Raw genomic sequence first — 23083 nt, 5'->3', positions numbered from 1 at the left:
AGGCAGGTTTAATGTGTAGACTGAGTGCGCACAATGAGGGCATGCTCATGCGGTGTAGTAATTACACAGAAACCAGTGGGTACTACTTTGGTAACACCTTTAGTTCTACTGTTGTAATTGATTTTACAAGATTTATTGGTGTAAACTCGAAATGTTGAATATGCAGAGTTGAGAGAATATGAAGAAAACTCAAATAAGGAGGTTTTCTTTGCTTAAAAATACTCTATTTGTGAGTAATCATTAAATACTACTGATGCTTTAAGTTCTTTAGAAGTTATAAATTTAATTACATGTCAAAGGTGTAAAAGTAGAGTGATTTAATAAGACTATAAGCTAAAGGAGCAGAAGAGGAACTTTCAACTATTGTGGGTTTAAAAGTCTTGCAGCGTTCCTAGAGGACTAAGAAATGTGGCCATGTATATTAAGTAGGTGCAATTATTTTACAGTAGCATACACGGTGAAATATCATGTTATATATAATAATATAGTTGAAAATAATTTTGACATCGTTTGTGTCTTCCTAGGTCTTCATCCTCCAGGCCCTCCTTTAGCAAGACCTATTCTTCCTCGAGAAAGAGGAGTTGTGGATAGAGTTATTGAATATTTGGTTGGCGATGGTCCTCAGAACAGGTAAAATAATGCTAAAGGAAATACCTAAACACTTAAGAGATAGGAAGCCAGATACGTCCAGGTTAAAAGAATTGCAGATTCATTTGTTGGAAATTTTCATAATGAAATGGCCTTTTCTCAGGTGCTTTTTCAGGTGCTTCACCTGAGAACTCTGTAGGAAAAATTAACCTCCACTTTGGGTGGTATTAGCCATGTGATACAAAGAGAAAAATCTGTGCTCGAGTGGGTGAATGAATTATATTTTGAACTAAAAAAAAATAATTTGATTATCTTAGCATTTCGGTTTTATTACTATTATAATGCTTTCAGATTGCCTTCAGAACTGTTGGAATGTATCAGAACTTCCATGTTAACTGTGGTCGCTTTTCATGTTGACTGTATTCTAATGAAATACAACCTTAATTTGTGTGTTATTTTCTGACAATGATGATATTAATATGTTGAACCATGAAGATTAAATTGTAGCTAAGAATATGTCACTGTGTTTAAACAAACTTTAAAAACTATTATTTAATAGGCAGATTTAGATTGCATTAAAGGATAATTTCACTGTGGAAATTACCTTTTAAGAGTAAATAGCCAAGCTATTAGTTAATATCTAAGGTAAGATGCATCTCATTTCAGTGTGTTATTACTGAATGGTATGTAATTATATTATTCATGTTTCTAGGTACGCCCTTATTTGTCAGCAATGTTTTTCTCACAATGGTATGGCTTTGAAGGAGGAGTTTGAATACATAGGTAAGAGCTAATCTGTGGTAGAATCTGTAGTAGTTGTCTTATGTTCCATAACTAACATGAGTCATACTTCATTTTGGTTACAGTTAAGTATTTAACTGTCACTGTGAAATGCCACTTCATACAGGAACAGTTTTATGGTAACTTACTACTCTGTATCTTAAGATTCACTTCGAGACTTAGAGAAGTACTTTATTGCAACCTTCAGGCCAAGGATTTTATGTGTAGAAAACTATGCAGTAGAAATAAGCCTCCTCCAGTATATCCCTGAGAATTGCTACTGGCTATGAATGGTTCTCAGAAGGGTTTTATATTGGGAAACTATCTGACATTGAAGTGTGCCTCTTTTACCAGAACTTAAACAAAATTTTGCTTTGGCAAGAAGATCTTGGGGAGGTATCGGAAAAGGAGTGGGAACAAGCCCTAGGGGGCTATATGTGAGTTTATGGCTGACAATAACTTCAGACAGACGCAGCTCTTATTGAACACAGATGTTTTATTTTGCCTCCTTTCTACCGCAAGTGTAAGCCTGATGCTTAAGAAATGAAGGAATCTTAGATAAATATATTTCACTTTGTTTTGCTTAATTTTATGAGTAAATATACAACATTGTAAGAATAAGCTGAACATTTCCTATGGAACCAAAGATATGTAGCCTATATGTCATCCTAGCTTAAGTGAGTTCACAATTCAACTGTGCAAGAAATTGCCACTTCCCCCTTGTCGGGGGGGGGGGGGGGGGGGGCAGAAATATGCTTTTAACTATTAAGTGGTATCCAGTACTTCTCCACAACAAAACTGCCTTTTCTTAATTAAGCAGCACTGGAGCAGAATGCTCCTCAAAAAGCAGCATGAGACATACCTTGCAGAATCCATAGCATCCCCTTATTCAAACGATGTGGAAAGTGGCATCTTAAGGAGGGGGGAAAAAAACCCAACCATCTGCCAACTTAATCTTTTATAGGAAAGGATAGAATAATACTATGTGGCAACATCTTGTGGTACTGAATTGCATTATTTTGTTCATTGTGGTCAAATCTTTCACAGTGGTGGGCAGTAGTCGTAAGTGCAACAGAGATGAAAGGAAACAGGTTTTTAAGCAGCAAATGTAAGCTGAAGCTAAAAATGGCGTTGTAGGAACAGCTTGTGTAAATTTGATGGAGATACTCTCAGATACTGGTAGTCACTTATCTACTTCTCTGTTTTTAGTGTTTTGGACAGTCAGAATATAGTGTAGGAATAAAGGCCAAATGTGAAATTAATTAGTGAGGCTACTTACTGGGTGTGCTTTTGTGTAGCATTTAGGTGTGCCTACTGCTTTTTCCTGAATCCTGCGAGAAAAACTAGACCTCGGGCTCCACGGCTTCCAGACTTCAGCTTTGAAAAAAAGCAATCTACAGAACTACGATCTGAAACTGAGCTTCTAGAACCTAGAGAGAGAAAACCCCAGGAGGCTCAACAGACAGAAGGTATGTGCTAATCTCATGAAGTCTGCTTTTTTTTTAATGTCTAATGAAATCCTCTCCCCTGCCATCTAGATCTCTGTCTACATGAGCTTTTTATAAGAACAAGAACAACTGAAGAACTCAAACACTGGAACAGGCTTCCTAGAGAGGTGGTTGATGCCCTAAGTCTGTTGGTATTTAAGAGGTATTTGGACGATGCTCTTAACACGATTTAACTTTTGGTCGGCCCTGAATTGGTCAGGCAGTTGGACTAGATGGTTGTTATTAGTCCCTTGCAACTCAAATAGTCTGTTCTAACATTCTGTTGTAACTTCATAGTGGGTGCAGTTTGTATTTTTTTCAATTCTCCTTGTCCCTGCTTCTAGCTTAGCTTGTTCATACTTGTCTTCTGTCCTGAACCATAAAATTTCTTCACGTTGAGCGATATGTCTCATGGAAATGGTGGCATAACAAAATGTTATAATGTTAGTGATAAACAGATAGAAACATAGCACTGTAAATTACAGAAATTGTTAAGAAGGGAATATGTGCTGAAGTGGTTAACTTTCACTGTGTTCAGCAGGTCATTTGATAGAGGTGTGTTGGAATTTCTGCCTTTGTTCCTTTTGCTGTTTTCCTCAGGGCAGGAAAATCTAGTAAAACTGCCTTGTTTAAAATCAGGGAGTTCAAAGACAAATTGTCAATTTTAATTTAACATAGTTCCTTTTGAGACGTTTTATAGTCTGCAGATACAGTAGGCATCTGGTGTACAGCCAACAGGAAGATGCAGTGTTTTAAGAGACTGCAGAAATTACAATTTCAAACCAGAGAATCTCCAGTTAGATGTGCTACTGAGTACTTGATGGGATTTTCCATTAGTTTAAACATGGATCTTGGGGGGTAAGTTATCAAATAGCGTACAGCCCTGAGACTTGGGCTAGAAACACACCAACTGTGGGAAACCGTCAGAGTGTTAACAGAAAGAATGTTTCTGCTTGATTATCTTCAACAGGGAGTACAGAATGGCATTGTCCTTTACTTCTGGCATGAATAGGCTGCCTGAGACGGGTAGGAAAGTCATATCTAACTGTAGCCATCTCTGGGTGTGGTCTGGTGCTGGTACGTTATAGGGAGAACTTGGTTGGTTTCTTTTCCTGGGCCATAGTGCACTCTTACTTCATTAAAAGGACTATTACTAGCATGAAAGAAAGACTGAAGTCAGATGCATGAAGCTAAGACGATGTAAAAGTCATCTTTGCCCTTAAATGATCTAATGATCTTTTCAGTGGAGTGGAGGGTAGGTTAGTAGCTCTTGGCTACTTTTAAAAATAGAAGATTCTTACAAAACAGACAGTTTGGTTTTTTTTTTTACTGGGGTTTTCAAAGCTCTGCTTAGTTTCGTCTGTGTGAATCAAATGGGGAAGCTCTTAAAGATGGATATTCAGCTCTTGGAGGTGTATGCCTTGAGGGCTTCTGAGTATTATCCGTAACTGCAGGTTCTTAGAGGTTTTGGGAGAGGGGAGATGCTAATGAAGCTGGTATTATCATTGAAGAAAGTGCTTATCAAACTGTGCCTTTAAATGGGTCTGAGCTACTGAGTCAGTGTATAGGTGTTATGCAAAATATAAACACTTAAGAATTAGTGTGATATTTTTGTTAGGCACTTGAGATGTAGGAATGAAAATTCCCCAAAATAACTGTTGCTTTTCTGAAAGCAGAATTTTATCAAGTATTTCAGGATAAAAATAGGATGGTTTTATTGCAGTAAATATGACTTTACCCATTTACCTTTAACACTGAAAATTACTTGTTTTTTGTTGGTGGGGTCTTGTATTAATGTGTTGCCTTATTTAAAAACAATGACAAAGGAAACAACTGTGGAGTTCATTCCCTGATTTTCTTGTCCTGCAAGGAAGTATATGGTGAAATTTTTCAGAAGAGGCACAAGAAATAAGTAACTGGCACACTGACCTTTTTGGTTTATCTGGCTTAAATATCTGATCTTTTCTAAATATCTCATCTCTGAGATGATACGAACTATTCTTTTTCAATAATTAGTAAGCAGCCAGAAATAAAGTATGTGTTAATATTTTATGTAACTAATATCTGAGAAATGTCTTGTTGGTGTAGAAGAGGCCAGGGCTACCCTATCATTTTGTCACTGTGTATTAACTGCCTGTGACTTGCCACGAAGTAATCTCTTATGAATGAGAAAAATATCACTTTCAGTAAATCACTTTTTCCATCAGAACTCTAATTTGAAACATAACTGCTTACCAGCAGTTGGGCTTTATTAATAAATGAACTTATTCCTTGGTTATAAGTTTAAGGTACAAAACTATCATTGAGGCGTAGCTCTGGGGAAGGCTTTTGTTCAGTGCGGTGATACAGCCGCTGTCACAGCAAGCATAGAGAATATCTGCACTTACAGCTGTAGACAAACATTAACATCAGGAAACCAACTCCACCACAACGCTGACAGCACAGGGAGATCCAGCTCTTGGCTGTAACTCATTTAAACCGTAGCTGCATAGCTCGAAGAACCTGCAAGCTAATGTGATACAGAAGTGCTATAAATACTTTTTTTACTAGTCAGCTACTTTTACTAATGAGTAGAGCATGAAGCTGAGTCTCTTTCCAGTTGTGTGCTCGTGCAGTGACAAGCATGTTACATGCAACTCCTGTGGATAAGAGATCTGAAGAACGGTTATGGGGAGTGATGTTGGCACTGAACCTTGGATTTTTAATCTTCTGGAAATACGGAGTCATCAGCTGTCACTCTGTGGCACAAACGTCACGCTGCCCTGTTCAGCAGAGTAACTTGGCAAGTTTTAGTACCAGAATGAAGCTATATACTTCAGTTCTGTTCTTGCCTTTTTCTTAAATGGCTCTGTCTTGAATTTTTTCATCAAAGGCTAGTCTGTTCTCCTATGTACTTCTCTTTAAAAAAAAAAAACCAAAACAACAACCCAAAAAAACAACAAAAAACCCCAAACAAACAAAAAACCCCCACAAAACAAAAAAAAAAACCCTGTTGTTTGGATCATACTGAAAAAGCCAACAGGAGCCACTTTCATCCTCTTGATTAATTTGTCTTTACCTGCATTTGGTATTGTTACGCTGTGTTCTTGATTCAGGTTTAGTGTTTAGCAAACTTCTGAAGGTTTAAACAATATTTGACTGCTTCAGTGTTTTGTGGTGAAGAGCTGGTGCTGGTGTTTGGAGGTCTTTGTTCAGATGCCTTTGAACTTCAGATTCTGCCAAGGTGGTCAGTACTTTATGGAGACAACTTCCTGTTAAAATTTTTATGACATTTCTTGACCATCCTGATGAAATATTTTATGATATTTATAATGCTCTGTCACTTTTAAGGATTCTTGGAATACAGCAACTGCTAGTATGTTTGAAAGGACTTCCATTTTAAAGGTAGATGGAGAAACTTGGTCTGTTGTTCAACAGAAGGATTCATGGTACTGCTGTCTTCCAGAAATAAACCTGCTTCAAGTGCATGCTTATCTATAAGTATTACCAGAAGTAGGGCTTGGCTTTGGGCAAGTGTTATAGATGGAGCAGAAACTTGATCCAGGAATAAAACTTGTTGAGGACAAAGGACTAAAAAATAAGCTTGAGTATTTGTTCTGGTCAGAATGGTCTGAGTTTGGATTGTTTTTTTTTTTTTTTTTTTTTAAAAAGACAGACCCTGGACTGGAGGCATGTTCTATTTCGGAGATTTGGCTTGCCTTTTTACCAAATATGCCCGGCTTTCATAGGGCAGCATGAGCCTGCTGTATTTTTGTAAGCTGTTTCTTTGAGAAGATGTGAGTTTCTGCTTACTGTGCTCTTTCCTTAGTTCAGCTAATATGGCTAGAATTCAATGATTTCTCAAGCAGACGTGGGTCAATTTACCTTGAGTTTAATGACTTGTAAATGAGTTATTTTTGTTTAAAAATGTATTATGTTTCCAGTCTACCACAATTCAGTTTTGCTTGGTAGGATGTCAGGGGTACAGGGGATCAAATGCTGTGGTGTTACCGGGTGGCTTTTTCAAAGGCTTTGCAATGATATCAAAGCCATGAAGGCAGACTACTGTGAAGCACATGTTCCTTAAAGATATTTGAGACATATGGCACTGTGTGAAAGTCTGTCCTAATGGGGAGCTACAGTAGTGAAGAAAACTTCTCCCAAAGCTCGTGAAAGTACAAGTAAATTAGCTATATTTTAGTGCAATTATACCATTTTTTTTTGCGAATTCCTGCATAACAGACGTAAGTCTTCTATTTAATTTAGTGGTGATGCAGTATTGCGATTTCAATGGTTATGCAGTGAAATATTCTCTGCAACAAGAAGATGGGTAGCTGACCGCTTACAACATGAAGTACATATGCTTTCTAAGTATGGAGCATTAAGCAGGAGTGTTGTGGGGGGGAAAAGGAACTGCTGTAGCCAGGAGCAGGTTTTTAAAAGTTGTATTGATACAGCTCTTAAATTTGCCTTGGGCCAGCATAGGGCTGTTTGCTGTTGAGATCGTGTATATGTAGCTACACTCCTCAGTTAAATCATGGATTAAGTATTAATCATCAAGGACACTAATTTTCTTTTGTCATCTTTTTAAGTCTATGGTCAGAGCTTTCTGTTATATACTGCTCTTACAATAATTTAAATCATGCAATACTGAGATCAAATTAACTTCAGGCAAGCTTTCTGTAATTGGTGTATTTAAAATGGAATCACTGTATGTGTTTAATGAAGGTTGGTCATGTTTATGGTTGGAGTAGTAGCATCACTTACTGTGATTTCCCTGACTACTTATTTAAAGGACCTCCTCGTTATAAAAGTTCCTTATAACTTTGACAGACTTAATTATTAGAGCGAAATTAGTTTGTTTTAACTGTATATTCTGGAGAGTTTCAAGAGTTTCACCAAGTTTAATCAAGAACAAGGTGAAGGGAAATCATGTAACATGTGACAACTTTTTTAGAGAAGCAGTGTCTTTATACCTTTTAGTAGAATATAAAAATGAAAGCAGCATTCTTCTACTGTTCCTTTGCATATAGATAGTTAGAATGTGCACTTGATCAGGTTTTCTCCTTTTAGTTAGGAGCTTCTGCTTGCTTCTGCTAGTGGCTGATGGTCCTTGGGGCTGTCCTCAAACATGTTTTAGATGTTCAGCATCCTCCTGATTGCATGGAATGAAAAGTTTCTTTACCTCAATTAGACTAAGAACAACTCACTTCTGCAGAGTGCTAAGCATCATTCAGTTGAGAACAACAAGACTGAAACTCTGTAAAATAAATAATAGTTGGGCTATGCCACAAATGAGTTAAGAGGACATGAAGTTGTTTCTTCCTCACGTTCTGTACTTTCTTTGACTTGAGTCTGAATGGCAGCGATAAAGAAGGAATGTAACTCAAGTGTGGCGGTGTTGCAGCAGGAAAAGGCACAAACTTATTCATAGAATTTGAAGCTGAAGAGAAAATGCAGAGATGAGACAGAAAGAAAACTGACAGTTGGGAGATGAAGATTGAGCACAGGCTGGGATGGGATCAAGATGGAAATTGAAGAGCAGGAAGGGAGAGTGGGATAGTCTGGAAAGAAACTGGGAACATTAGTTTGCTTGGGCAGAAATAGGAGGGTTTGACCATCTGACAGATGGCTCCAGAGAAATTTTGGAACAAGGAGCCAGGGCAGGTGTTGAACAGCCTGTAATTGAGAAAACAGGGAAGGAAGCTGAATCAGGAGGTAAGTCAGCTGCAAACTTGCTAAGATGGCATATCGGGTCAGAGGAAGAACTGGAGAAGCTGGGCTGCGCTGAGCAGGCTGAAGTGAAGCCTGGATCTAGCTGGATGGAGCTGTGTGTGGAAAGAGGGGTCTCGAGTTCTTGGTGACAGATGGCAGTCGTACCAGGTCTGCTGGACGAGGGTGTGCAGCAGCCACTCTTGTCAGGAGTGACCCAAGAAGTCAGAGCAATGGTTCTGAAACTTTCAGCCCTGTTTGAGTTCTGTGAACATCAGTCTTAAGCAGCCTGGTTGCTCCGACACCCAACGTGTTTTGATAAATATGAAATGACAAACATTTGATAAGGCTAACATTTTTGAGCTGTAACTTTGCATCAGTTTTGCAAACTGTTTGCCTTCACAGTGTGTGTTAATACTGTATAGCGTTGACTAAACTAGTCAATAAACTGCCACCAATACTCCCCTTCTACAGTACTTGTGTCATTTAGTGCAGCACGTGGTGGTCAGTTCTTCAGTGCTTATGCTTACATCAAGATGTGACTCTTATGTCTCACACGCTACTGAAATCCTATTGTGAAGCTGGAGTTTACTTCTTTAGAGGTAGTACTTACGATAAATATTTTTGACTGATCTTCAAAATATGCCTGTTATCAAAGAAACTCCCATTCCAGACTGAGAGTAAAGATGCTCCTGTGTATCCTTCCTACAGTTTCTGTCGGAAGATTGAGGATATGCAGTAATTTTCATTGGCTGTTTTTGAGATGTTGAGAACTAGATTAGAATAATATTTTTTTCCCCCTGATTATCTGGCTCCTTATGTTTGAAGTAGTTTTCACCAAATAGAATGTTTGTAAAACTTCCATTAATAAGCACAAAGAAGCTGAATTACCATCATGTCTTATTTGTGACAGTCTCACATTACTGAACAAACTTAGAAAGATTCTGTTGAGAGTGAACATATACAAATAATAACTAATATTTTCATAGTGGGATCTGAACTCTTTTCCATAGTACTTTTTCCTTAAATTTTACAGGTTTTACCCGTGACCCTCTTGTTGAGAACTTCAGGCGGTGACTAGTCAAAACCTATGTGCGATTGCAAAATGTTGGTTTGTTTGCCTTTTAAGAATATGAGCTACCTCTTCCTTTCTGGAAATGGTTATTTCATCATTTTTCTTTCCACAGAATCTGAAGAAGACACGGCCCGTATTGTTGAGACAAATGAGACAGATGATAAAGCACCAAGTCCTGAGCAGCTAAATGATAAGCTAGCTGAAGAAGTTGAAAAAGAAGAAGCAGAAAACATTTCAACAACTGAAGACTCTATTTCGGAGTCTATTCCAGCTGAACCAAGTGAAGAATTTTTAATGAAAGCAGAATAAAGTACTTCAAGTGCCTTCTGTAGCTAGTTTTTTAGCTTTGTTCATGCCTGTTGTTACTATTCAGGTGAGCTTTTTTTTTAATGGTACAACTTAAAAAAATCTCGCTTGAGCTCAAACTGCCTCAACTGCCACAGTATGTCAAAGCTATGTGTAAAAGTGGGTCTTGTAAATTAAGCATGTGTCTTTAAATAAGTTAACTCACAGAATGTATAGTTGGTTGAAGTCTAACAGTTGTAGCCATAGTTCGGTTTGCATATTTAAAAACTTAAGTATAGCTTTGCTAAGGGTGACCTATAATTTGACATCTCTTTAGCTGTCACACGTAAGAGCAATTACTGTCAGCGACTGACCTAGTAAGTTTGATCTAGTGACCTAAACATACTTTTTAATGCTTCCCTGTTAAAATTAAGTACATTTTAAATACACAGATGTTTACAAGCTAAAGTGTCATCTGACATTTGACTTAAGCATATGGAAGTGTCATTACAGTGTTGTTAATGTTATTCATTGTCTAACTTTTTGACAGACTTCAGTTAAATGGCACTCAGATAAATGGCATCTCCTTTGGTATTTGCATTGCAGGTGAACCGGAGGCACGTACATACAAAACTGTTTTGTGTTTACATAAAATATAGAAAGTCTCTGCACTTGATTGTACTTGAATACAAAGCACTATTTATACCTGTACAATAATGACAAGATATAAGTGAATTTTGTGCCTTTGTGTATTTTGTTAAAGGAAAATAAAGACCTCTAGCAGCAATATTTGCTTTGTGATTCCTAAAACTGAAGTGAATTCCTGTTCTGCTGTATGCAGCTATCCTACAGTTACTTTGTGGAAGTTCAGAAGGAATGTGACAGCTTAAAAGGAGCGTGTCTGTATGTAGCTAAGGTGGCTTTGACAGACTAGAAGTAGATCCCTGATCAATAGGGGAAGTGCACGTGTGTTTGCCAAAAGGCTTTTCCTAACTGTGTTTAAAGTCTTGATCTTATTTATTGTTAAAATTACAATTAATTTTTGCTGCTGGATTACTGAAATTTTACTTTTTTTATTGTATACCTTTTCAAGCAAAGGACGCTTGTTATACATTTCCTGTTAAATATAACAGTTGGGAACCTGGACTAGAATTTTTCTGATGCCTGGAAGTGAGGTACCTAAATCAATAAGATTTTTTTTAGAAATAAAAGCTGACCACATGTAACTTGGTTGATTTAGTAGTAGTTCTGATAAAAGTTTTATCATGTGTGGTGTTCTCTGTGTACCTCACTGTATGGAGGGAAGGAGAAAACAATTTTTATCCATTGTTTTGTTCCCAAGGTGAACTGGTTTTATGGTGTAAAGGTGGCAAAAAGGTAAATCTTAGTAGCTCAAAAGCCCTCCAGAAGAAAAGCGTGTTGCTAAACAAGACCTTAGTAGCCATGTCTTTGAGACATAGTCATTACGTGAACAGTGATGATTAATTTTATTTTCCAAATATATGCTTTATTTTCCAGTTCTTTGGGGTTGGTTTAGAAGCTCAACCCTTCTATCAGTCAGAATAAGTTTAGTCTGTATTTAGATAAATGAGGAAATGTTTTTCTGGTTCACTAACTAAATTGCAATTCGTATTTTAATTAATAGTCTTAATAGACAAAATATAGGCATGTGATTAAAGGAGTACTTTTAAGTGTTTGGTTTTATTTATATAAACAAAGGTGACTATCTTGTGTGTGACTATCTTAGTTGGGAATACAAAGAAAACAGTCCCTTCTCCAAATGTGTCTTACAGTACGAGGAAAGTAGAGGGTGCAAAGTGATAGGAGGAGAATGCATTGTTTAATATTTTAAGAGAATGTATTTTATATTCCAGAACCTCTTTAAAATAGAAATAGTTTTTCCTGCAAGGTGACAAAACTCATTCATTATTTTGTAAGACATTCAGATGTTAATTTCTGCATTGCATTTTTTACATGGCAAATTTGTCTGTTTAAAGCCTGATTTCTTTGGAGAAAAAAAAAAATCACAGACTACGTCAGTAATTCAGCACAGTAGGTTGTTGGATGTACTTACATTATAAGCACTAAAAAAAAGTAAACTTTGATGTTATGATCCCTCATATGGGATATGAAAGCATGAATTGCTGTCACTTCAGAAGTTAAGATTAGTCTAGGCCCATGTATTATTTCCTGCTAAAAATTTGTATCTTAAGTGTCAGGCTTTTTGTAGAGTAATTTGAGGTCCTTCCCATAACAAGCAACCACTGAGCTGAAATGCATATAGCATTTACTGAACTGACTGAGAAAATAATTGGTTGATATTGGAGCTATACATCAAAGTTTTTCTTTTTTTTTTCATTAGCCTGGGAGATGTCTGTTCTCAGATGTCCTGCTGAATGTTTCAGATGCTTCTTAGGTTTTTGGGAATCTCTTTTGTGTTTTTTTTTTTCTGTGTTTTTGGGTTGGGTTTTTTTTTTTTCGTTTTTTTTGAAAAATGAGGCTCAGTATCTGGTATGGTGTGGGGGGGACAGAACGTGTTATTTCTCCCAACATTCTTAAATGTGACATTAGCAACTTGCCACAGGAGTGATTGATACTTTCTGTTTAATATGTCACTGAAGGATCAAGTAGAGACTGTCAACCTGATGTGGAAATAAATACTTGTTAAAATGCAAAAACCTGGCTTTGAGACCTAAGACTATCTAGAATTTTTGAGGAGGGGAAGAATAAGTGAGTTTTAAGCGCGTAACAGAGTTAAGTGAGTTTTAAGCGCGTAACAGAGTTAAGTGAGTTTTAAGCGCGTAACAGAGTTAAGTGAGTTTTAAGCGCGTAACAGAGTTAAGTGAGTTTTAAGCGCGTAACAGAGTTAAGTGAGTTTTAAGCGCGTAACAGAGTTAAGTGAGTTTTAAGCGCGTAACAGAGTTAAGTGAGTTTTAAGCGCGTAACAGAGTTAAGTGAGTTTTAAGCGCGTAACAGAGTTAAGTGAGTTTTAAGCGCGTAACAGAGTTAAGTGAGTTTTAAGCGCGTAACAGAGTTAAGTGAGTTTTAAGCGCGTAACAGAGTTTTCATGAAAGACTTTTGTATTAAAAGTGTGTCTAAGCAGTTGTTCCCACTATTTATTTCAGAAGGCTCGAAAAAGATGTTAAGGATGTCCTGGTAGTTTGGTCTAGGAAAGATCTACTTTTACCTTTCTCATTTATCAGGGTTTAAAAGCAGCTATAGTGAGTGAGGGTAGAGGGTTAATTAATCTGTAAGTGAATTCAGGCTCAGGGAGATCCATATGACTGTGAGCTTTCCTCAATTTACAGTAAGCATTCATGTGTTACTCCTGCCAAGTTGTGTGCCCCAGTCCTGATACGTATGTGAGAAGAGGATTCAGTTTCTGCGGCAGTTGCTTCTTGGCTTCTGTCTGCTGCGAGTGTGGCGATAGTAAAAGACGCCTGTCCAACAGGAATTGGATCGAAATCCAAAAATAGCCCTCAGTGAACAGCAGCAGCCACACTTAGTCATGTCTTTCTAACACCAAAGAACTTGAAGTAGGACTACGTAGAGCAAAAAGGTACAGCAGTCGTCAGTCTGCAGTTGGATTAAATATCACTGACTCTCAAAAGATGAGGAGGTGGAAGAAAGTAGGAGTGAAAAATATAAGAAATGCTATAGTTCCATGTTTTAGTGTCTTCTGACTTCCTAGTATGTACTTGAATCTTACTTTTTTCAGAAGTACTTACAAGCTGGGTCCTGTGAAGATCTCACTTCCGAGAGATGTTATGCAAGTCCCTCTTCTTCCTGTGGTCTGGGTGAAAAGCAAAATTGAGTGGGGTAGTAAAGTAATACTCGGCAAGCTTGTTGGTGCCATGTTTTATTGCTTCTGAAATATTGTGAGTAATTGCAGAGATCTCCTTTTATTCAAAAGCAGTTTATATATTAGGGAGGAATTACCTGGGCTATGTAAAATCTGGCATGAAAGACAAATGAGTGTTCTGGTTCAAAATAAATTGAAGTGAGCCAGTTGGTCAAATCTAAGTTTTACTAAAAAGCCTGCAGAACAGGGAAATGAGGGAATGTTACTGCAAATTCTAATACTTATTCTAAAGGAGAACACAATTGATTACCCTTGGACATTTTGACAGAAATAGATCATTTAGTAGAATCTTGGGATGGAGATAGTTTTGTCTCAAGAAAGCCGTTCAGCCTGCACGCAGGAAAAGCAGAAGAAGCTCTCAAGGAAAGGCAAATGAAGATGATGCAGAAGCTGAGGATTTATGGACTGATCTAGAGGTTATCAAGAGCATATAACTAGGGGAGTGCATGGTTGCCTTCAAGTCAAGAGCGAGAAGGTTGAACCCCATGTGGAGCACGAGTAGAAGCCAATTGAAGTATTTAAGTAAAAAAAAATAATGAGTGAAACAGATTGGGAGGGAGGGAGAGTGTTTTGTCTGTCAGAACAAGATCTTAAGAGATAAAGAAGGTAAGAGCCTGAAAAGATTTTTCAGGAAATGTAGTTAGGGTTTGGCCGTTACTACATGGCAGTACATACCCTGGGCTAATATATCATGTTCTTATGTCAGAAATAATAAGGATGCATTTCACAATGAATCATATTGAAGAAACTTGTTTGCTTTTTAGGATTAGTTCCAGAATAAGTACATGACAATAACTTGGTAGAATAAGACTGTCTAGCTATTACTGGAGATGATGGTAGCCAAGTTGCTCTTATCCTGTTTGTTTAAACATTAAAACTTAGAAATTCTTTTCTACTTCTAGGATTAGTGAAACTGTAGCAGTAATTATTTTTTTTATAACCTTATTAACCTTCAAAGGTTAAGAGAAACACTTCTCTGGTGCATGGTTCTGAACTTAATGTTTGTGCACGTGTGATCTGTGGTGATGGACAAGTGAGTAGGCGAGAGGGAACTGTTCGTTATTCAATAGTTAGGTCTGCTATTAAGAACTTTGAAGGTCTTAATCTTCCTAAAGTCTGAACATACTCAGTACAAGAGTACTGGGTGTAAAGGAAGTTCTAAATAAGCTGCTTCTGGAGTGAGGTTTTGTTAGGTCTTCCACAATGGGGAAGACTGACCATGGGGTAAGGAATGGCCCCTCTGCGAATTGTTTCACGAGAACAACAACCTCGAAGATTCATTTTGCATCTTTGTTGGCAAAGAGAACTGAGTGTTGTCAAGCAAAATGTTTAGCCCTCATTTCTTTCCATGTCTTGCATGTTGTTTTGTGGGGTTTTTTTGCCTAATATCTTGAAGATGTTCTTTCCTGTCCAATCGCATGGTTAAAAGTTAGTGCCTCAGATCTCAGCATCTCGTGTTTCAGTTAGTCTTGAACTGATAAATGCAAACCTGTGCGGATTTCTGGTGTAGTGAGCCTCTCAAGTTTCACATATATATTTGTAGTATATAGGAGACTGTATAGAAGACACATCCCTAATACAACCTAATTTAAAAAAAGGCTACAGGTCATCAAGTGCATAAACACTAGGGGGAAAGTATGTTTTCCATGAATAAACTCAGACTGGAAGTTTGAAAGTTCCTAATAATTTGGACCAATAACCTTGCAGGAGGCATTAGGTTTAAAACAGGGTTTGAGAATGAGAGGGCAATAGGAAATTACTCTGTGACCAATGGAGTTCTTTCCAGTGGTGTCCACCTTTCCTCTTTACGCCTAAGAATGTATTAAATGGCAGGTTCTGTGTGATAGTTCATGGGAGAGATTTTTGGCCGTTGTCAGAAAGTTTGGATTCCCTGAAAGTGTATGTAAAACTTACTGATCTGTGGCAGTGCTCCTCTCTTCCAGTGTGTGGTCTTTGGGTGGAGTTCACAGGTGTCAAGTTTGTAGAGGGTGAAGGAGGTGAGGAATTGCAACCAACTCTTCTAATGCAAATGTTCCTATGGGGCTGGTTGGCATGGGGCTGTTGCCTTCCAGGTCTTGGTGCCTAGTAATGCACCACAACTTCTGTCAGAGCACAAACTGTAAACTTCCATCAGAAGTGTGCCATACTTGAGATTGTAGTAGCCTGAAATTAAGTGCAATTTATGCTCTGGATTCTGCCTCTTTGGAGGAAAAGTGTGGCATCCTGAGCAGGTGGGAATTTCTTAGCACCTGGTTTTTACCACAGGTTTGTTTACACAACAAATAGAATCAGTTACAGTAGTGTCTAACAGTAGGAACTGCTGCCCTCCAGCATTTAAAAAAAATAATAGAGTTGTCCCTTAAGATCCTGAGCCTCAAGGAATTTGACTTCTCTCCACCATTGCTTTTGATTTGTGAACCTCTCTGGGGTCCTGTCAGGTCACATTCAATCTTGTCTCTGCAAGAATAAGACCTAGAGAGGTGTATGATAGGCAGGATAGAGCGAAGGGTTTTAAAATGAAACGTATTGATTATACAATAATTTGCTCCCAAACCATGGGGTTTTGAGATTAAAGCAAACACTCCGAAGACTCTTGATAGATCATCTAGCTTGGCAACAGTGCAAAAACCTACGGCATTGAATCATAATATAACCCTCGCAAGGTTGCATAAAATCAATTTGATCGTGACTTAATTTTTGCGTAGGAGGGAGAGAGGGTCCTGACCGATTCTTATAAAAACTGGTTATTCCTCGCTGTGGGAACAAACCTACTCCAGGGGCTGCTCCTGTACCTACCTAGTGCCGTGCTGCTGGGATCCCCAGTAAACAACTACTGATGTTTTTCAGGAGGGCTTCATAAGCCTTCACCACCGTGAAATCATGTATTCTCCTTTTATTGTGTGACAGGAATAATTTGCGAAAGGGAGATTGCAGCTGCCAGAGAAATACGTGCAACAAAATCCTGAAATTATCAGATATAGGAGAAAACAAGGGGTGCAAATACTGGAGATCTGGCAATTTTGGGCATTCCGTTAGTAAATTCAAATTCATCTCTAAATTCGTAACTTATATTGAAATAATAATTCTTTCTCTCTTTCTCTCTCCATTTTTGCTGCCTAAATGAAAATAGAGATGCTGGATTTGTAGAAAACTCAAGCAACAAAGACCTTCTAGCTCTCCTGAAATGGTCTGCTCTCTAATTCCTTGCATCACCTCAAGGAGTTCTGCTCAGTTGATGAAACTTAATTTTTGACCTGTTCAGCACACAAAGAAAAACGTTTTTCAAAAACGCCGAGAAAATGCATTTTTAAGAAAACTCTTTTAAATGCGGTTTTGAAAGAAATCTGAAAGTTGTTATTTCTTGAGGAATGTTTGTACTTCTATCTTGTATGTTTTGTATATTGAGCTGTTATTTAAACAGGAAATCCTGTATATTTATAGCTTAAATTCTTATTATTGTGATACCTCTGTTTTTGCTGTAGTAAGGGGAATGTGTGTTTATGTACTATAAACAGTATCTTTAATCAGAAGTGTCATTTTAATCCTAGTTGTGGCCTTGACCAGTAGTTACATCACCTGCAGTTGAAACTCCATTAAAATCAATGGGAAAGATGTTAATTCGCGGGAATTCTTGGGGTCTGGTAGACTTCGTGAAATGTCTGTCTCAGCTTTTCTGCTTGTAAAAGAGAAAATATTTAAACTCCTGCTCCCGTTTTTAAATTTGGTATTTTTAAAGGAAATTCTAAAGATTATGAAATTAACTGGTATAGCTTGTTGTTTGAACGTGTGCCGCCTTTGCTGTGTATGTAATTTCTTTGAGGAAAAACCTGGTTCTGAAAAAGCTACTGAAGATTCGTCTGATCTGGATTATGATGATGGCTGGGGTAAGAGGCTGCCCTTTGCGTAGCAGTGATTTATGGTTTTAAGGTGATAATTCTGTTTAGTAGTGCATCCGGTGCTGGCTATACTCAAATCAATTTGGATTTCGTAGATTATTATTTTTTTTTTTTTAAGGCTCTCATATGTTACCAAAACAAGGATGAGGGTGCCCCAGCTTCTTCAGTGCAGCCCCCGCCCCCGAGTTGGACTGGCATATGTAGGAAAAGAAAGTGGTTCAAGGTTGAGTAGGTTCTTCTGATAAGACCCATTTATCTGTGCTACAACCAATTGTGAGAACTCCTGGCTCATGCCACGAGCAGCCAGTGACCCACCATGGAAGGGTGGGCTGGCATACGACTGCAAAATTCTGTGTGCACAGGGAAAGCCTGCCTTGTGACTCAATATTTAAAAAAAAAAATTGTGTGGCAACTTCAGAGGGGACTGAAGAACTGTGAAGATGCTGATTCCATAGGCGCATACATTTCAGGGTGGGTATTTTTATTCTATCTAAATGGTGATTTATGTCCTTATTCCTGCATTATTGTCCACAAGGTACTGCCCTGTGTCACAGGCCTGTATTACCTGATTTTTTCAGACTGTTTCATTTTCATTAGTGCGGCTGCTGTAGCTTGTGATCAGCGTACTGCACCTCATTGATAATCTAAGAGAGTATTAGAGGCGCAGAAGTGACACCTAACCCCGTCAGTCTGGCTTGATTGACCCTGCAGCTTCCGAAACATGGGTTCATTTTTATTTTATTTTTTTTTTTTAAAAAACCCAAGTTAGCCCCACATCCATTTTCACACACGTTCCGGGCAGTTTAAAGGTTGGTCGGAATCGAATATTGCTCTTTCAAATTTGATAATGTATGAGTACAGAACTGTGACCTTTGATACGTAGTAATACATCAACATGACACGAGCAGTAAGTGCCGCAATTACCTTTACTACACTTGAGATTGTGTTTTAGTCCTCATCTTGTAAGCAATTATTTCAGGGGGAAAAAAAAAAAGGATGCCTCTAAGTTAAATATATTTTGCAAATAGTGTAAATGCAGAAATTAATCTTTGGGGACTTTTTGATTTACAGGTGAATGGTTTCAAATGAATCTTGGCTTTTAAATTAACGTTGGTTCAGTGGTAGAAAGGAGTCTTGTGCCACTGGCTTCTTTTATGATACTTTTTTCTGGGAGAGTTTCTTTAACCCTTTTTGTTGTGTTCTAATGTAATCTTAACTTTCATATTCTGGTTTATGGCTAAAGCCTGATCCTGCGAGCAGGTGACGTGTCACTGCGTTCGCGTTGCTCCTGTGATAATATCTGTCAGAGTTAGTGACGTGCATGATAGTAACGCAAGTTTACATGCTTTTAAGTGCTGTTCAGAACATACGAGAGTATCTCAGACCTGCACCACGTACTGATTTAAAAGGCTGTTTTAGCTGCTCCAGTGATGTTTCATCTTTTTCCTGAGCCCATCCAAGATACATTTGGTTTAGTTTCCAAGCTTTCTTCCTCACCTGTTGTTATAAATTATTCGGGTAATGATAGTGCGCAACCACTACCTGGTAGGCGCGATAAAAACACAAATCAATACTCCTTGCCAGAGAGCAGAAAGCCTCGAGAGGACTGATAGCGGCTTCTGTTCCGCGGACTAAAAATCAGAATAAAATTACTGTGTCATTCTGAGCAAGCAATTTGAGTAACCGTTGAATGGTGACTTTCTCTCAATGCTGTCTGTCATGACCAAAACTCGAAGGAATAACTTGAAGCAGAACTTCTTGTTCTTCTGAAATATCTGCTTCCTCAGCGGCCGGGCGCTGAGCAGTGTCGGCGTGCTGGGGTTAGGCACTGAACTTTAATTCAGGAGCTGGGAAAATGCTCATTTGGTTTTATGTTGAGGTCGAAATCAACACCTTTTGGAATGGTTTTCTTTAAGCTGCCCAAAAATGGAACGCCTAGACCCTGGTGAATGGGACCTTGGTGGAGGAGGCGGCCGAGCCGGGTGGCTGATGTGGGATGGGGACTGGATGGAGCCTGTCTCTCCCAGATCCGAGCAGAGTGGCGAGTGCTTTCTCCAGAGCGGGTTTCTTCTGTCCACCTCCTGGCTGCGGAAATTGCTCGTTGGCTGTACATACACATTGGTCATAAATTGCTAATTAAAGCTTCAGCAAAATGGACGAGTGTCTCTAACAGAGTTTCTCACTGCTTTTCTAGCAACGGTTAGAAAATTCTTGACTTTCTGTGGTGCCGTTTGTTCTCTGGGAGGAGGAAAAGCGAAACAAATGCATTAGATCATCACATTAATTGCTCCTCGTCAAGCTCGCGGGTACACAAACTGTTTTGCAGAGCCACAAGGAAGGCGCTGCCCGGGGGAAATTGCGCAAACGTTTCTGTGCTGTTGCTTTCAACCTGTGCCTGCAAGGGCACTTGGGCCCTTATCTATTTCAAAATAATGATAATAAAAAAAATCAGCAAAAACCAAAACTTCAAGCGTTTGCATGCTTTTATTAAATTTTAAATGTTAATAGTAGTAACTTATTTTGGAAAAAACACCCAACCCCCCTTTGTGCAGCATTTTCCATAAAAAAAAAAGTAAATATTGTGTATATGGCAATCTTGAGTCTATGCCGCTGACTTTAGCGGATGAGGGTGGTTACAACAGCTCAGTGTGGAAGTTTGTTTTTCGTCTGGGGCTCTGTTTGTAGGAAGTTCCTTATGGTGAAAGGATGCCCTTGTGCAGGTGGGTGGCTCCATGGGTAGAGAAGTGCATTTGTTACTTGGCTACAACGGCAACCACCGCATCAGTATTTGTTGATTGTTGTTTGCTCATGCTGAATTTATTACTTCTGGTGACAACTTAGGCATCTTTAGTTCTCTGTATTGTATATTATTAACTATTTTTAGTTTTTTTTTTTTTTAAAGAACTGGCAACACTGGTATTCCCCAACAGTAGAATCCCTTTTATAGTGTCTGGAAAACATTTCCTTTCTCTCGTATTTTAGAGAAGTGAGTGAAGGTAATATTTTTTTTTTCCCTACTACATTCCTACTACAGCAATGTGACTAGAATTATTTATTTCTCAAAAATGCTCAGATTTTTGTCTTGTTTCAGCTATTTGGCTACATCTGTGTGTTGCTGGGGCTTTTTTAAAGAGATGGTGAATGACAGCCTGGTGTTGCAGAATGTATCTTCTTTTTAAAGAAAGAAAATTTTTTTTCTTCAAACTTGCCGGTTTGCAATGGTGAAATCCTCCTGGATGGAGTCCGTTGGATTATTGAACAAATAGCGAGCAGCTGAAATTTAGGGACCCTTAATGGAAAGTACTCAACTAAGACTGTGTGCAACTTACTGTGATTACTCCTGGTATACTATAATGTGGCGTTATGTTCATCTAGTCATGGAGTTTGATTTATTTGATTTTAGAAATCTCAGATTGTGTTATGAGTAAGTGTAATGATTCCGAGAGCTGGAATATTGTTAGCCATTGTGAACAGTACTGAAGGAGTCTCAGGATGTATAATGTGATAGATGCAATTTTGTTTGAATTTTTTTTTTTGCCAAGGCCAATTTAATTTTGATTTATTTGCCTCATTAACCCAAGGATTCAGAAAATTGAATGCCACCTGAGTGAGGTATTATTAACACTAGTGAAATATCTTCAAAATCGCTTCATGCTTATAAATTGGTCTTTTGAAAGCTTTTTAAAGGCATAATGATACTGTAGTGAAAATGTACAGCATCATTTAAAAATTGCAAAATGCTTATTTGATTTCTGAAATAAGACTTGGTCACCTGACTTAAATGTATACTGATCTATTATTTATGCTTTGAAAATAGAGCTGATAAAAAGCATAAGTGTTCTTGATATTATATTTTGTCATATCTAGCTAAAAAGATTGAAATCCAGAGAAACAATTTTCTGAAGAAATGAAATAGTATGCCCTCCTGAACCCCTGGGGAAAATAGCCTCTCTGTTTGCTCAGAATATGAAGCAGTAAAACAGTATAAGTAAAACAGACAGCCCATGTCACATTCCTATTTGTACAGTCTGGAATGATGTTTTAAAAACATTTTCTAGTTATTTTTGATAAATAAACGGTGCAAATAACATCTGCAAACCAACCCTGCTGATGTAAGATTTTTTTTCAGATCAGATTTGTTTCTCAGTGAAAGTCAGAAAATTGCTTTGCAAAACTAAAGTTGGATAACTCCCAAAAATATGCATAACAAATGTGCAAGAATATATCTTGCTCTCTTTTTTGCCTCCCCTCCGAGAAGCTAATGCTGATTCTTCATTATCTTTGCTTCCGGGCTCAGAAGCTAGCTTGATAAAATTATCAAACATCAAAAAAGCTCAGTTGCTAAACACAGACGTGTTTATAAGGTGTTAAATAGCTGAACGCTCACGTTGGTAGTGGGGAATCTGGCTGCCCTTTCGGAACAGTATATCCTGGTTAAAGCCTTGAGATTTCCCTCAGAGCCACTGAAAGCTAAGCTTAAGGGTTATAAGAGCCTTCCACAGGTGACGCACCCAAGGTCGGGGGTCTAAAGGACGTGAGCGTGCTGCCTGGCTCTTGCTTTCTGCAGGTTCTGCCGAAGGCTGTGGCACGCTGAGGATGAAGGGAGGTTCCTCCAAGTCTTGTGGCTTCCAGAAGCTCACTCTTTAGAGCGGCGTCAGCATCCTGGTGCTGATTTCCTTCACTGACTGGAAGATGGAAGAAAATTCCCTGGGCCAGCAGGGTTGAGAAATCCGCTGTCACAGCTCTACAAATGCCCCGTTGCCCAAGACCGGACGAGGAAGCGGGGGTCTGTACATCTCCCAGAACACTGCTTGTGGAGGGAGTGGGCTTCCAGCTGCGTTTGAGGAATGTATGTCTTCGAGGCGCTCTTGCTGTGCTTTGGACTTCTCTGCGGAGTTGGTTAAAACCGACTTTAAATGGTATTTTTGTAAGGGTTTGCAGTCAATGGACTCCATTGCAGTCAATGGACTCCATCTCGGGCTGAATTCTGTGATACTCCCACAGAGTACAAGATGCATGTATTTTGTAAATATCTATGGGTTTAATAGTGACTAAAAAAAGTGTGTGTTTTTATTTTTCGGCCTTTATAAAAATATTGATTTAATAAACTCTTCCCTCTGAGCATATACAACACCGGAATATTAGCTGGTATCTTATTTTAATACCTGAACAAAAAAAAAGGGGTTTATTACATTAATAGCACTTAATTGAGTGGGTCTCTCTTTGTTGAATGAAAAAAGTCTTGGGTAGGGAGTTTTGTCAGGGTCAGGGCTAGAATTCTAGAAAAGTTAATTTTTGTGTTATGGTTGCGTGTGTTCGCTGTCGTATATAGTGATGGTGGTGATAACGGAGAACGTGGCACTGAATAATCTGAATGGATGCTTCTGTACAGAAAATATAAGAAGGAATGAATGTGGTA

General features: G+C 38.4%; 1 protein-coding gene across 5 annotated transcripts in view; it reads left to right on the top strand.

The window, feature by feature from the left end:
• The window catches only part of LNPK (lunapark, ER junction formation factor), a 56080-nt gene extending 33339 nt beyond the window's left edge, over positions 1 to 22741 (top strand). For 4 of the 5 annotated variants that reach the window (XM_063341709.1, XM_063341707.1, XM_063341710.1 and 1 more), the window contains exons 10-13: positions 525 to 630; positions 1301 to 1371; positions 2667 to 2837; positions 9734 to 11119. In XM_063341709.1, coding sequence (XP_063197779.1) covers positions 525 to 630; positions 1301 to 1371; positions 2667 to 2837; positions 9734 to 9930 — 545 coding nt within the window. In that variant the 3' untranslated portion in view covers positions 9931 to 11119. Of the gene's footprint in view, positions 1 to 524; positions 631 to 1300; positions 1372 to 2666; positions 2838 to 9733; positions 11120 to 16898 lie in introns of those variants that run through there. The other variant, XR_010072026.1, reaches the window with a different exon arrangement.
• The last annotated feature ends 342 nt before the right edge of the window (positions 22742 to 23083 follow it).

This window comes from Chroicocephalus ridibundus, chromosome 7 (genome assembly GCF_963924245.1).
Source record: "Chroicocephalus ridibundus chromosome 7, bChrRid1.1, whole genome shotgun sequence".
Lineage (NCBI taxonomy): Eukaryota > Metazoa > Chordata > Aves > Charadriiformes > Laridae > Chroicocephalus > Chroicocephalus ridibundus.
The sequence above is the reverse complement of the archived record's forward strand: the minus strand, read 5'-3'. Positions and strand labels throughout refer to the sequence as shown.